The sequence below is a fragment of the Alnus glutinosa genome, chromosome 11 (assembly GCF_958979055.1).
Source record: "Alnus glutinosa chromosome 11, dhAlnGlut1.1, whole genome shotgun sequence".
NCBI lineage: Eukaryota > Viridiplantae > Streptophyta > Magnoliopsida > Fagales > Betulaceae > Alnus > Alnus glutinosa.
Genome location: NC_084896.1, coordinates 27390772 through 27401562, shown reverse-complemented (window position 1 = coordinate 27401562; position 10791 = coordinate 27390772). Strand labels below are relative to the sequence as shown.

The 10791-nt window shown below is 36.4% G+C and overlaps 2 protein-coding genes across 3 annotated transcripts; one reads left to right on the top strand and one right to left on the bottom strand.

The window, feature by feature from the left end:
* Positions 1–1456: 1456 nt before the first annotated feature.
* LOC133881776 (probable ribosome biogenesis protein RLP24) lies at positions 1457–7023 on the top strand. Of its 2 annotated transcripts, XM_062320804.1 has the most exons (5): positions 1457–1599; positions 3851–3963; positions 6029–6142; positions 6277–6413; positions 6500–7023. In XM_062320804.1, exons 2-5 carry the CDS (start codon positions 3883–3885, stop codon positions 6666–6668), a joined length of 501 nt encoding a protein of 166 aa, XP_062176788.1. In that variant the 5' UTR covers positions 1457–1599; positions 3851–3882; the 3' UTR covers positions 6669–7023. The 2 variants fall into 2 exon arrangements, with proteins under 2 accessions (XP_062176788.1, XP_062176789.1); XM_062320805.1 differs by lacking the exon at positions 1457–1599 and having other exon boundaries at positions 6046–6142.
* A 51-nt stretch (positions 7024–7074) lies between these two features.
* Positions 7075–9629, bottom strand: LOC133881775 (G-type lectin S-receptor-like serine/threonine-protein kinase LECRK3). Its single transcript, XM_062320802.1, has one exon. It carries the CDS (start codon positions 9618–9620, stop codon positions 7212–7214), a length of 2409 nt encoding a protein of 802 aa, XP_062176786.1. The 5' UTR covers positions 9621–9629; the 3' UTR covers positions 7075–7211.
* Between the last annotated feature and the right edge of the window lie 1162 nt (positions 9630–10791).

Genomic DNA, 10791 nt, shown 5'->3' with positions numbered 1-10791 from the left:
TGTTTCAACCTTCAATTTTTTATTATTATTTTTTTTTTTACCTTCAATTTTTTTTTAATCGGGTTATAATCGTGTTGGCGGGTCAACCCGGGTAATCGGGTTATAATCGTGTTGGCGGGTAATCGTGTTATCGGGTCAACCCGTGCAATCGGGTCATAATCGGGTTGGCGGGTCAACCCGCGATTATAATCGGGTCAACCCGATTATGACCCGAACCCGATTATAACAAACCCCAACCCGCTTTTTTCGTGTCGTGTTCGTGTCGGGTTCGCGGGTCGTGTCAAAAATTGCCAACCCTAAGATAAAGTTCCATTCTTGAAACAAGTCTTAAATTGATAGTATTAAATAAAATAATCAAACGATATTAAATCCATTCTTAAATATTTGATAAGTGGATTAAATGCTAAGAAAATGAATGTTCAATTCTATAAATTGATTAGGGTCGCATTCCATTCTTGAAACATGTCAAAAAATATGATTTTTTTTTTCTTTTTTATTCTCCTTTTACATTTTACACATGATTCAAAATGAGAAAACAAATTATAAGTTAAGAATATGGAAAGTCTCCAAGCATTTTATTCAATTACAAACTATTCTCTTTTTAACTATACATCATTTTTTTTTCTCTCTCTATTACTATATTCAAGTTGACTAGTGATTAAAAAAAAAAAAATGTTAGTTACAAAAACTCATCAATCAATTGCATTAATTTTTGTTTTGATTTGATTTCATGAATTAATAGATTTTCATTAGAGTAAATTGTAATTTTATAAAAAATGATCTTAAATTATAATGTATTCACAGTGATCATTTAGTTATACAAGATTAATATCACATAGATTTATAAATTCATTTTAAAATTACACGAATTTTAAATTATACTAATTTATTTAAAACTAATTTGTTTTTTCCTATGTAGGTCGAAAGTGTTAGATAATCATATCATAAAAATTAAAGGAAATTTCTATCCAATAAATAATATCATTAAACTAAGGAAAATGTTAATTTATTTATATTTGGTTGTGTAAGGGAGTTTTTTTTTTTTTTTTAAAAAATAAAAATTAATAATTGGAGGTGTTGTGAGGTAGGTTGTCTTCTTATACATTTAAAAAAAAAAAAAAAAAGAGGTCTAATTCATAAAAATAAGATTTTGATCTGACCGTTAGCTTTTGATCTGACCATTTGAAATTTTTTGTGAAGCTCAGATTTGAACACGTGTCGTTCATGCAGATTCTAGAGGCTCACAAACACATCCCAGCCACTGGATTTATAATGGCACATCGTAACCGTCCATTTCTCATCACAGCATTAAATTTAATTACCCCCACTCACCCCTTAAAAAAAAAAAAAAAAAAAAACTACCCCCACTCACTTAAAGGTCGATCAGACGGCTGTGCATTAAAGAGCTCATACACATCTCACCATCTTGACCGTTCAATCCTAAAAACCCTAAAGAACCTTTCACTTTCTCACCTGCGCCGTTTTATTTTGTGCTGACTTTTTTATTGTCCTTCTCCTCTTCCGCTTCTCTCTGTCTTCTATTAACAAAACATTGTTGCAGATTCATAGATCTCTCGAGTTCTAAAAGATATAATCAAGGTAAGGGTAGATTTTCTGTGAAAACTACTTTCTAGCCAACATCTCTCTCTCAAACATTTATTCTTTGCTCTTCTACTGCTACTTTTTTTGTTTTTCTTTTTGTCAATTTGATATATACGTACGAGTTGCAAGTTATGTTTTTCATGATGGATTTGAAATTCGTTTGCGTCTGGCTTATTAGTGATGGTTTCTAATTTGTTTCTCTTTGTTGATATGTAGCTGGAGATCTTTCTTTATTGATTATGAGTATGAATTTTTTTTTTTTTATTCTTTAATCGAACCCAATGTGGTAGATTGTTTGATCTTTGCAGTGTGGTTCTAGACGATCTGTTACTCCGATTGAAGTTAGTTTTGTTGCTTGTGTTGGCTGTTTTTTTTTTTTTTTTTTATTATTATTATTATTTATTTATTAAGCTTGTGTTGACTGTTGGACTGCTGGGATGTGATCTGGCCCAGGAGATTCAAAGTTGATTGGTTCATGAACAACAAGAATTTTGAGTTTTGTGTCTGCTTGCAAATCTACCCTCAGTTTTTTTTTTCTTAATTGTAATTCAAGTATTTATAATTTTTCCAATTTTCTTGTAATTGGCCGAAATTTTAAATGTATTATTTGGTGAATTAAGTTGAGTTTTATAATTTTTTTTATTACCTTGTAAAAAATACAAAAAAAAAAAACCCGTAAACAAGCCTTAATCGGGCCGAGCTGCCCAAATAAGGCTCGAATGGGCTTTTAAACCGAGCTCGGGCTCGAATAAGACATTATAAATTAAATATTTTAGTTCGAGCTCAAGTCGAGCCGAGCCTATCAAGTACTCGACTCGACTCGGCAAAATCTGCAAGCATTGGCTGGTGTCTATTTAGATATAGCATTCTGCAGCCAGGTGCACACTTATAGTAGCTTACTGACTTTAATTTTTAATTTTTTTTTAAAAAAGCTATTCTAAATGTTGCTTATTTCCAAAAAGAAGAAAGATAATCACTTTATTACATAGATAACTGTGTTAAGAAATCTATGACGAAGAAGGAAAAAGTATAGGCAACATTTTTTCACCGTTTAAAGTTATTTGTTTGACCCACATGATTGGTGAGTCTTATCAGTAGGAGTGTGGGATCTTGTAGGAAAAAGAAGAGAAAAAGGGGGGAAAAATTAACTTTATCTATGAAAGTAATGCTCAAGTCTAGCTAGATACCTGATCCAAACGTATTTTCTTCTTTTGGGCTGCAGGAAACTTGCTCTAAATACTTGAATTGGAAATTCGTGTGGAACTGCTAAAAAATTATGAAAATATTTTTGGTTGAAGTGTTTTTTACTTCCTTCATTAGCATCACTAGGAGTGGGGGCCTACAATTTATAGGATCTTATTTAGTGGACAAAGAGTGCAAGAGGTATCTGTAATTTATTTTATGGGCCATTTGATTGCAATAAATTTGTTTAATTTCAGAGCTCTCTCAAGAATTTTGTTCTTTTCCCCCCCTGTTTTTGAATAACTGGTACATTGATAAAATGATTTGTGGATAATTTTCACATGAATCGAGTTAGTTTGGCTAAGATGCTTGCTGAAGTTTGGTTATCTTGAAATTGGAAGGAATCTTTTGACTCTGTATTCCGATGGAATTTATTTTCTCGTATTTTCACTTGAGCTCTATGAACTCACCAAACAAACAGCTTCAGAACAGATTGGGATTTTTATTTTATTTTTTAATTATGTTGATCTTTTTCTTGTTTCTGTTTGCTTCCATATTAATTTCTTTTAAGATGCATAGTTTCATTTGGACAAATCAACTATATGGTTGAAGGAAAGCCAGATCTGTGATTGAAGATTGAAATGATTGTAGATCTTGTTTTGCTTTTTTTACAATGGGTTTGTCTGGGTTTTGTCTAAGATGTTTCATTTGTGCTTTAATTGTTATATAATGGAAAGTTCTAGTTGTGGTTTTGGTGCCAAAATTATTTCTCTTTCATTTTGGTGTGATTTTGTTTCTACTTTTTAGATTTTGGGAAGGTTCAATGTAGCAAATACATTTTGTGGCATTTCTGGGTTTGGAATTTTTTGTTAATACCAACCTTAACTTTGGAAACAGAATTGAGTGCCAGAAAATAGGAATTTCATGATGGAAAACATTGAAATGGACTTTAATGGATGATATAGATTGAACATTAAATGATTAGGCTGAGAATGTTTTGTTCGTCTTTTCTTATTGTTTGGATTTCTTATTCATGATAATTTTTTAATTTGAATTATTATTTCAGGAATTTGGATTTGTTAGTAAGTTGAAAATAAGATGAGGATAGAGAAGTGTTGGTTCTGTTCCTCTGCCGTATATCCAGGGCATGGTATTCAGTTTGTCCGCAATGATGCAAAGGTTTTTTATCCTATGCTTATTCCATTTCCATATTTGCGTTGTTTTGTGCAATTCATTATTTATTTGGTCCTGCCATACCCTTTATTTTTATTTTTTTGAAGCTTTGGCTGTTGTGTACTTTTTTTTATTCCTATAATTCAATATGGGAGAGTGGAAAAAGGGAGTTCGCTGCTATGTATTTAGTTTCAAATATCAGAACACTGCCATCTGATTATGCATCCCCCCTTTTAGCAAAAATGGCTAAGCAAGTCACAAAAAATTCCATCCATCCGATTGTCTAAAGTCCATCTATGTGGTGTGACATTGTTCACACGTATCTTCTCATTTGGGAATGTAGATCAAGAGGAAAGGTTAGCCAGAATCCTAGGGTTTGGGGTTGCAACCGTGCCAGTGAAGTATCTTGTTCTTCCGTTGGGGGCATCCAATAAGTCTACTCATATTTGGGTCGGTATAATCAAGAAGATAGAGTATCGATTGGCTAGTTGGTAAAGGTTAATACCTTTTTAAGGGGGGTAGAGTTACCTTTATTAAGAGTACTATCGCCAATTTACCTACGTATTACTTGTCTTCATTTCCTCTCTCGGTGAATGTTGCTGCTCGCATTGAGAAGCTTCAACGGGATTTTCTGTGGGATGGGTTTGGTGAAGAATTCAAATATCACTTGATGAGTTGGTCTAAGGTTTGTATCCCAATTTTAGAGGGAGGGCTGGGTATCAGGAACTTGATGTTGTTCAATTGCGCTCTGTTAGGTAAATGGTTGTGGCGGTTTGGAAGTGAGAGAGATGCTTGGTGGAGAGTTGCAGTGGACTCCAAGTTTGGCAGTTTATGGGGTGGGTGGTGCTCCATTGAGCTTGTTGGTGCATTTGGAGTGGGATTGTGGAAGAACATAAGGAAAGGGTGGGACACTTTATCTGGTTTTGTTAGGTTTGAGTTGGGGATAGGGTTAAAACAAAATTTTGGCATGATCTATGGTGCAAAAATACGGTTTTGAAGGAAGTGTTTCTTGTTCTCTTTGGTATTGCTCATGCGAAGGATGTCTCAGTTGCGAATAATATGGAGATTTTGGGTGGTTCTACTTAGTGGAACGTGAGCTTTTTAAGAGAAGCGCATGATTGAGAAATGGATGTCTTTGCTTCTTACTTCCAAGAGTTGCACTCAGCCATTGTGAGTAGAGGTCGTGCATATAGGCTTTGGTGGGTCTTTTCCAAGAGAGCCTATTAAATGTCAAGTCATTCTTTAGCTCCCTGGCTTGCTCGGAATATAGTTGCTTCACTTGAAAGAGTGTGGCGGACTCGGGTTCCTTTAATGGAGGCTTTTTTTGCGTGGTCGGCAGCCCTAGGCAAGATCCTTATCGTGGATAATCTCTAGGAGAGGCATGATGTCATAGTGGATAGATATTGCTTGTGCAAGAGAAATATGGAATCAGTGGACCACCTTCTTCTTCACCACATTCTTCTTCATTGCGATGTGGCTTCCGCTTTATGTAATTCTCTCTTCACTCAATTTGGTCTGTCTTGGGTTATGCTTAGAAGAGTTATCGACTTGTTTGCCTGTTGGTGAAAATCTGGAAGGCCGAGGAGTGTTGAGATTTGGAAGATGGTGCCAATATGCATTTTTTGGTGTGTGAAAGGAATAAATCTTAAGTATTTTGAGGACGTGGAGAGTTTCATGGTGGATATTTTAGCTTTGTTCTTTCATACTCCGTATCTTTGAATGGTGACTTTTATGACCCCTCTATCGCTTAGTTTTGTCGATTTCCTTGCTTATTTTTCTCTTTCTAGTTAGGTGTTTCCTTTTGTATACTTTTGGTGTACTTAGAGGTGCCTTACACTTTCAATATGACTTGATTTACTTATTAAAAAAAAAAAAATAAAAAGTTTTATATGTTGCGCTTCATGAAAATTTACAGTTTGAGTAAATGAAAACTTGAAATTATATATTTATTTTGTCAAATATAAGCTGCATTCCTTCTAAAATGCATTAGCCAATCATTTGGTAGCATATCCTCCATTGGTTCAAACTATTATTTTTTGCCTCTAGCCCCTGACTAGTGATCCTTCAGCAGATATTTCGCTTTTGTAGATCAAAATGCCACAAGAACTTCAAGATGAAGAGGAATCCTCGCAAGGTGAAATGGACTAAGGCCTATAGGAGGTTGCATGGAAAGGACATGACGCAGGTAAGCATGCTTGGTTTAGTTTATCTTTCATCTAATTTTTTTTGTGTGATATTCCCCGACACCCATTGGTTTGATGAGAAAAGATCAAGTGGATATCTGGTTTTTAAATTTTTATTTTTCCCCACATTTTGCAGGATTCTACCTTTGAGTTTGAGAGGAAGCGTAATAGGCCGGAGCGATACGACAGGAATGTCACAGAAAACACGCTGAAGGCCATTAAGACGATTGACAAAGTCAGATCAAGGAGGGAAGCCAAACACATTGAGAGGAGGTTATTTTTTTCCCCTTCTTATGTGTTCAAGAGCATAATATAGGGTGATGAGCATCATCTAACTTGTAACTGTTAAATTTTTGCAGAAAGAAGGGAAAGAAGGGGCAGCTGATGAGAGAGGCAGTAAAGGAGCTAGAGCAGAGCATCAACTTAGTCAAAGCCCCAGCTGTCCTCAGCGAGGATCCATCTCTTACTCTTCCAAAGATCATGGTCAAGGCATCCCAACCACAGGAGAGTCAACGCATGGAAGAATGAGTCCTCTGTCCAGTGATGTTTCTGATCAGTGGATCTCGTGTTGTTGAAAAAGAAAAAGAAGAAAGAAAAAAAAACATATTTTCTCTCTCTCTCTCTCTCTCTCTCTTTTGTTTTTGTTTTTTTTTTTTTTTTTACCTCTTAACAAATGCTTCATCTGAGAATGGAAGACTTAAATTAGTTTTGAATGGTTGTAATTTTTTAGTAGTATAGCAAGTTCAGCTATTCTAATTAGTTTGTTACTCATAAGATAATTAATCATATAAGATTATGTTATTTTAATGTACAAGTAAATCTTGAGCACTCAAACAATAGATGACTCGGGGATATTCCTCCAATTTAGTTGAGAAAAAACAAATTGAGAACTACGACGTGATCTTTAGCTGGATGATCATCAGCTTTAGCATTATTTATTTTTTGAGATTTATCTAATTGAATAACACTTTTAGAGACAGGGTTGGAGGAATTCTTACAACTCAATTTGTAGGAAATTTATATATATAATGCAAATTGCCATGTATTACCTATCGGCACAGAAATCTCTAATTAAGAAATTATGGGCGGAGGAGAAGTATACAATGAAGGGCGTGGGGGCACATAAACATCAACCACTCCCTCAAGCATTTGTGTAACCTTTTTCATCGTGGGTCTTAGCGAAGGATCCTCTTGAATGCACCAAATTGCCACAATCGCTAGCCTCTCTAGCCTCTTCATGTCATTCCTTGCCTCCTCATCGTTTTCCACCAACTTTTCTAGTCTTTTTTCCATGTAGCATTCATAAGCCCAATCTATCAATGCCTCCTCTTCGTCTCCCATTGCAAACGAGACGCTGGACTTGCAGCAAATGATCTCAAGCAACATCACACCAAAGCTGTAAACATCAACCTTAGCCGAAATGGATGCCTTACTGAACCATTCTGGTGCAAAGTACCCAACAGTCCCTCTTCTTTGTGTATGTGCTTTGCTTTGCTCGGCCAACAGAAGCTTTGCTAATCCAAAATCAGAAATCCTAGGCGTGAAGTACTCGTCCAAGAGTATGTTTTGAGGCTTTATGTCACAATGGATGATCTGGGTGCTGCACTCTTCATGCAAGTACATCAGACCTCTTGCAATTCCTAAAGCAATCTGAACTCTTTGGTTCCAATGAGGCCTGGATATCCCAAAAAGAAGGCTAGCTAGAGAGCCATTGCTCATGTACTCGTACACCAGAAGCCGGTGCTCCCCTTCATCACAATAGCCAAGCAAGCGGACTAAATTCTTGTGGTGGGTCTGGCATATCACACTCACCTCTGTTTTGAACTCCTTCTCCCCTTCGTCTACTACCTTTTCTAACTTCTTGATTGCGACAAATCTCTTAGGATCCGATGCAACGACCCCTTTATAAACCGTTCCGAAAGCTCCTCGACCCAGTGTTTGCTTGAACCCACCAGTTGCTTTATGAAGCTCTTCATATGTATAGCTTCTCATGTTTGTGGCAGATATGCTTGCATTTCTTGCCAATTTCAGCTTTATATGGTATAAGTAGAAAAGAGCTGTAGAAATAGCTACCAGGAGAAGGATATTGAGGAACGTGGAGCTGCCAAGGAGCAGTGCCAAGACGAGTACCAGAGTCGACTGGTCTTTCTTTTTTGTAACATTACCTTTAGGTACCTTGAGGAGAGCTACTCTAGTGACATCTAGGCTTTTTCTTCCATTTGACAGAGGATACTTCTTCATCCAACAATAACTACCATTCCTTTCATAGATGGCTGCGGCACAGAAGCAATCATCGAGGCATAGTTGTTGACACGTCGCATTTTCAACTCCTGAATGAAAAGCGTAATCAGAGAGCGGCCAGTCGATGTTGTGAAGTTCTTGAAATTCTACTTGCTCTTTGTCTGCTTCCCATCCATCAGTCTGGCAGCTGGGCAGTGGAAAATCTGGTTTGCAGCCTTTCCAGGGGTCAGATGTGTTCACAAAAGAGTATCTATCAGGACAGTAACAGACTGACTGTCTCAATTTTTTCTCACAAATGCTGTTATACCCGCACCACCCGACGCTATAACTACTGGCGATTGTCATACAAATATCATCAGGAATCTCTTGCACGACAGTCCAGGATAAACTGCAGCTTCCATCACTTGCCTTATTCTCATTTTTGAGGTGTTCGTATAATCTGAAGACTCCATCATGATCGACTCTAGCAAGGCGGTAATACGGTTGGTTTGAACCTGGGTCGTCGCTGGTAAGGTTGTAGGTGATTGATGTGTTCCCATGTTTGATGTAAATGTGGCCGGCCTCATCAAAGACCAACTGTGATTTCCATTTCATTGTCCCGGTCGCCCAATAAACTGAAACGACATTTCTAGGTGGAGATAAAAGATAAAGCACTAGATTGCCGTCCTCCTGCAAACTGAGCTGGTAGCGCCCATCAGCATAATCTGTCTCGGATTTGCGAGACCTGATGCTGCTATTCATGCCCAGTATTTGGCCTGGCAAAATTGTGTCAGTAGGCTCTTTGAAGCTCTCCCATATAGGACTATAATTCTCGTCTAGAATCACAAAGTTCCCATTATCCAGCATAGCTGCACAAGTGGATTTTCTTCCATTCGTTTGGGCCTTCCATAACAGACCGCCATCGGGATCATCGAGTACAAACTCACCATCGCTAGTCAGCTTAAATTGAGACGACGGGGGCGCTAGTTTATTGCCATTTGCAGACCAAACTATTGTTCGATCTTCTATTTTATTAAACCAGACAGCAAGCAAGAAGTTTTGACTTCCTTGAACAAGGCGGAATCCCAAGGCAAATTCTTTTGAAGGGGACAGGTATACCGGAGATTTATCCTGCAGAGGTACAGGTGAATTCAGCGGTTGACAGCCGTCTTTGGTGAAGGTGAAAACAGTGGGAAGGAGAGGAAGAAGAACAAGTAGAAGCAAGAGAGAACAAAAATGAGGACAAGTTGGAGAAGCCATCTTGCTTCAGTATGGGTTTATGTGTGAGAAAGAACCCACAACAGCATTTATAGAAGCCATATTGCTTCAGATAGTCCTTGGTCCTCGTGCGATTTCAATTTAATCTTTTGAGTTTCTAATTTTGACAGTTTGTTTCTCTAAAAAATTTTAGAGTTTTAATTATGTCCTTCCATCAACTTTATGTCTAATTAATTAACAGTATACCATATCAGACCAATTAATTGATGCTATGTGACCATCATTTAACACGACACGGATTGTGTATCATAGTTAATTTAAATTATAAATATACTCTTAATAAAAAAAAAGAATTAAAGAGAGAGCGGCCACACTCTCTGTAAGGGGAGGATGCCCATAAAAAAGAAGAGCGACTTCCCATCATTGGGTGAGGGTTGGCCGATTGCCTCTCTCTCTTTTTATTTTTATTTTTTTATGCTAGGTTAATGATATATTTGTAATTCAAAGTAAATATGCCATTTAGTATATACAATTGACATGTGTTAAACGAGAGTCATGTGGCTCCAATTGATTGGCCTGACGTGACACATCGTTAATTAATTGGACAATAGGTTAGTGGAGAGCCCTATATAGCTATATGAAATTGAAACAAAATTTAAGAACATAATTGTCAAAATTAAAAACTCAAGGATTAGATTGAAATCGTATAAAATCCTGATTAAGGGCCAAATTTGAATTTCTCCCATAACTTACTTGACCACCCATTTTTCTTGAGTATTTGACACGGTTCACTCACTTTTCTTGATTTCTCCCATAACTTACTTGACCACCCATTTTTCTTTAGTATTTGACACGGTTCACTCACTTTTCTTGACTATTTGACGCGGTTCACCGACTTCTCTTAGGTTTCTATGCATAATATATATATATATATATATATGCACCTCTGAGAAATATGACATCCTCATATTAAAAAAATAAATAAAAAGAAAAAAGAAAGAGAAATATGACACCAAAACGTAACTTTCAAGTTTAGACCGATTCGACATGCAAAGTTATTTCTAGAGGTGAGAAAAGAAATTACCTTATACATGAACATATGGTCTTATTAGAATATTAATTAAATTATTAAATTATTTTTATTTTTATTTCTTATTTTTATGAGGTTAAACTTTTGAGATAAGTATGAATTTAACGTGGTGTCAAAATAAAA